General features: G+C 35.1%; 1 protein-coding gene across 1 annotated transcript in view; it reads right to left on the bottom strand.

The window, feature by feature from the left end:
- Window positions 1-14, bottom strand: part of LOC113783198 (3-epi-6-deoxocathasterone 23-monooxygenase CYP90C1-like) — a 6,796-nt gene extending 6,782 nt beyond the window's left edge. Inside the window, exon 1 of the mRNA XM_027329270.1 lies at window positions 7-14. Coding sequence (XP_027185071.1) covers window positions 7-14 — 8 coding nt within the window. The remainder of the gene's footprint in view (window positions 1-6) is intronic.
- Window positions 15-3,850: the final 3,836 nt, after the last annotated feature.

The raw sequence follows: 3,850 nt of genomic DNA, 5'->3' as shown, positions 1-3,850 counted from the left end.
AATTACAGGCCCATATTTCGATTAAGATTACTAAAATCCCAAAAAGTGTATTTGTAGAAGTTTTACTTGTACTCTTAGCATGTCATTAGGGATACAATTTAGAAGAAAATTGTTGTTTCACTGATCAATCAAACCAATTAACTTCACCATATGAAAATAGTTTTGGTCAAAATTGATCAGATTTATGACTTTGTTGCAAATTGCAATGCGATACTTTTCAGCGCACCAAAATGGTTTTGGTCAAAATTAAAATTTTCACCTAAGTGGTTCTAACATTCTATAGCTGTAGCTTCACTGGAACGGATTTATTATGGTCTTCATGAATCCATCTAATCGATCAAGCAATCTAATAGAGAAGGAAATGGTGTTAGTCACAACTTGGCAAACCAATTTAGTCAAAAAAAAGGATGTATGAGCAGTTGCTCCAGTTGATTCAACCTTTGTATGGTAACTTTTAATGAAAATTCTGTTACCATTTGAAAAAAAAAAAAGAAAAAAAGAATTGACTTCTCCTTCGGAAGTACCAATCAAGCGAAAAACCAGCCGTCTCCCAATTCCCATCTTTTTCCTACTTTATAGCAATGAATAAAAAAGTAAACTCCTGAGCGGAAAAGGACTCGACCAACAATAATATCCGTGTTACTTAACTAAATACTCTACTAATAAAATCAGAAATCTTCTTAATCTTCAATCAAAGTTTGCGACTCGAATTAGTTCACAGGAAAATCCCAAACCTTCCAGACTTGACAACAGATCCTGGACACGCTCATGTCAAACCGGTTCATAGTCCCATTTTTTTACAATTAACACCAATGATTAAATATGAACAATATCTATCAATTAATGCAATATTTGGTTCAAAATAAAGGAGAGAATATCCACAAAATTACTAACAAACTACACCCTATCAAGATTCTCATTTTATCGTGTTTGACTTGGAAGAATTTTTTATTAGCTTCATTTAGTTGGAAGAACTTTCTCTTAGTTATCGTATCGGTCCATGATTGCGATCGATGCATGCGAACCTCTACTGCGTAAACTCTCTGCCACCTGATCTCTTACCGCTTATCCTCTTTTGTCAAGCGGATGAGGGGCCTGGACGGTTGTCAGAGACAATCGTCCCAGGCAGTTCACGGCTTGGATGAAGCCTCAAAAATTTGTGCGGCTCAGATGACGGATAATATGCTTTTTGATGTACTTCGGAAACAAAATCTTGCTGCAGCATTTGGAACCCGGTACGTTAATTTGATCCCAAAGAAAAAATAAGTAAATCAATAAAAGGTGCAAGCGCCCCTAAATTTAATTGCTGCAGCATTTGTATTAATTACGTACCATCCATCCTTTTCTTGACTGTGTATTAATTAGGACTTTGGAGGACCACGACCGTCTTGCAATCCAACCATATGATTGCTTGTGTACTTAAACAAGTACTCGAGCCAACTAAATTATTCCCCCTTGAAAAAAAGCGTTGACTTTTCCAAAAAATTTATTTTATAGTTTACAATTTGTTTGACAGTGGGATGAATCTTCTGTCCCACCCACTCTTTATTTTATTTTTTATTAGATTTCTATTTTTCATTCATAAACACCGTATTTTAGTTTTTTATTATTTTCTTGCGATTCAATAATTATTAACTGAATAAAAAATAAATACAATTTATAAAAAAGTAATATATAATTGAAATTGAAAAAAATACAGCCAAAAATCATAAAAAATCTCATTTTTTTATGTGTTTTAATTTTTGAATTTGTTAAATTTTTGTCCAGGAGATGAAGAATTCTGATTGTTGTATTTGATTAAGTGTTGTGTTTCCTTTTTCTTAACGATGTGGGAAGCCAGCAAAAAATAAAATCCAACAGCAATTCCGTTCCCACATAGAGGAAATGTGTACATCATGTGTGAAGGGGTTTCGTGGGATGAACAAGTGGTGTCCAAGCAGCGTATTAATTGGCTGAGAAACCTGTATAGACACCAATACATGTTAGAAAACTTTCACCGAATATATTATACTCCGAGAACCATTGAGCCTTGGTCCAATGGTCAGGGGTAATCCCTTTAAAACTCTCTTGTACATTAAGTCGATAGTTGAAACCCCACTTAGTGTATCACACAAGAAATATAGCGCTTCTTGTTCTTAAAAAATTCAGAGGGTATAGTATTGCATTTGTCTGCTAATTCATCCCGCAACCTCTATAAAGGTCTCTTTAGGCTCCCTTCCTTCGTAGAGTAGGAATAGTTTAAATAGTTGGCGTTACGGACCCAAAAAAAAAATACATACATATATATATATATTATATGAGAGACAAAAAGTAGAGCTGGCAAATTAAATCCAAACCCAAGCAAATCAAACACAAAATTCAAATCCTCTAATCTAAAAGGTTGGATTGGGTGAGTTCACTCATGGAAAAGTTTTGAGTTGGGGATTAGAAACCAACATAATTTTTGGGTGAATGAGATTTTTCATTGAGCAACCAAATCACACAAACAAGTCAAATACAGAATCCAAGTGTTCCTATAAGATTACACGTCAATAGCCATTAGCTGCCAACGGAAACGACCCTTGCGTAATAGCAATTTTTTTCCCATTCTTTTATCACAATCGGAATTTGATTTTCAATTTTATTCTTTATCAAAACATTGACTTTCATTTCTTTTCTTTTTTTCTTTTTTTTTTCAACCATTCTTCTCCCTCACCAAAACACAAGGCAGCCATGGCCATGGAGTTTCAAGGCTGTTGGCTACCATTATTGACTGCCACCTTCAGGCAGTGGGTTTTGACAAAGGCCATATCCTTGAATTTGAAATAATTTCAAACCTTTAAACACTGAAAATGGAAGGAAACTTCACCCAAATAAGCATAAACTCATTGCTCCCTTCCCTCCCCATTTCACCTCAAATCAAAGCCACCAAACCAACCAAAAACACAAGAAAATATTCAAAAGCAAACAAATCTCACAGACACAGGTAGAAAACCTAAAGATGCAGCATATTTGCATGATTTTTTTTTTTTAACAAAAAGGAACTCAAAACTATTTTTAAGTCAAATTTCGTTCAAAGTGGATCCTAATCCCCTGAAAGAATGTGAAAGTTGAAAGTTGGAAGTGAATGGTAAAGTACGTTGGGTAACGGTTGGGTTATGGGTTAGAGTTGATCCAATTAAACGCAGTCCAACATTAATCCACTTCATTGATGGGTTGGCTTAGTAGTTCAGATGAAAATAACCCACTGCTTTGGTGGAGGCTCTAGGAAAACTTAAAAACTTCTGTGAAAGTTCCGGCAATCCTTCAAATGTAAACTGATCTTTCTGCCTCCCAATGGCACCAGGGAAATATAATCTTCCCCAGTAGGCGGAAAAGTTTTCGTCGTAGAAATCAGCATAGTTTCTCCAAAACTACAGCATTCTTCAGAAGGAATTTCACCGGCTGAATCACATAAGGCCCTGTTGTGTATCAAAAATGCAGACAATCTTGAGATGGTGAAAAGTGGCATCACTTTAATAGTTCAACCACATGTAGATAAAATTCAAGATATTACAAAAGAAAATAGAACAGCATACCTTGTATACAAAGCCCCACTCAGTGTATCTATGCATGATTAAAATTTGTAGAGATCGCGAATTTTTCAATAACAAAGAAGTCCTAGCGTTGCCAGTTTGTCAAAGCAAGCTTAAGCACTAGTTTTTCTTCTCCCATTTGGAAGATTGGCAAGGTACACCTGTAAACTTCTGTACGCTCAAACCCTGGCAAAAACTGAAAAGCACAAACAACTTGAACTTAAATCATAGAATTTCAAAAGGTTCATGAATGAAATCCAAAATGTATAGCATTTCAATCTTGAAATCTGCCTTAT

This window comes from Coffea eugenioides, chromosome 9, assembly GCF_003713205.1.
Source record: "Coffea eugenioides isolate CCC68of chromosome 9, Ceug_1.0, whole genome shotgun sequence".
Classification (NCBI taxonomy): domain Eukaryota; kingdom Viridiplantae; phylum Streptophyta; class Magnoliopsida; order Gentianales; family Rubiaceae; genus Coffea; species Coffea eugenioides.
Note: the sequence above shows the minus strand (reverse complement) of the source record. Positions and strands in the feature narration are given on the sequence as shown.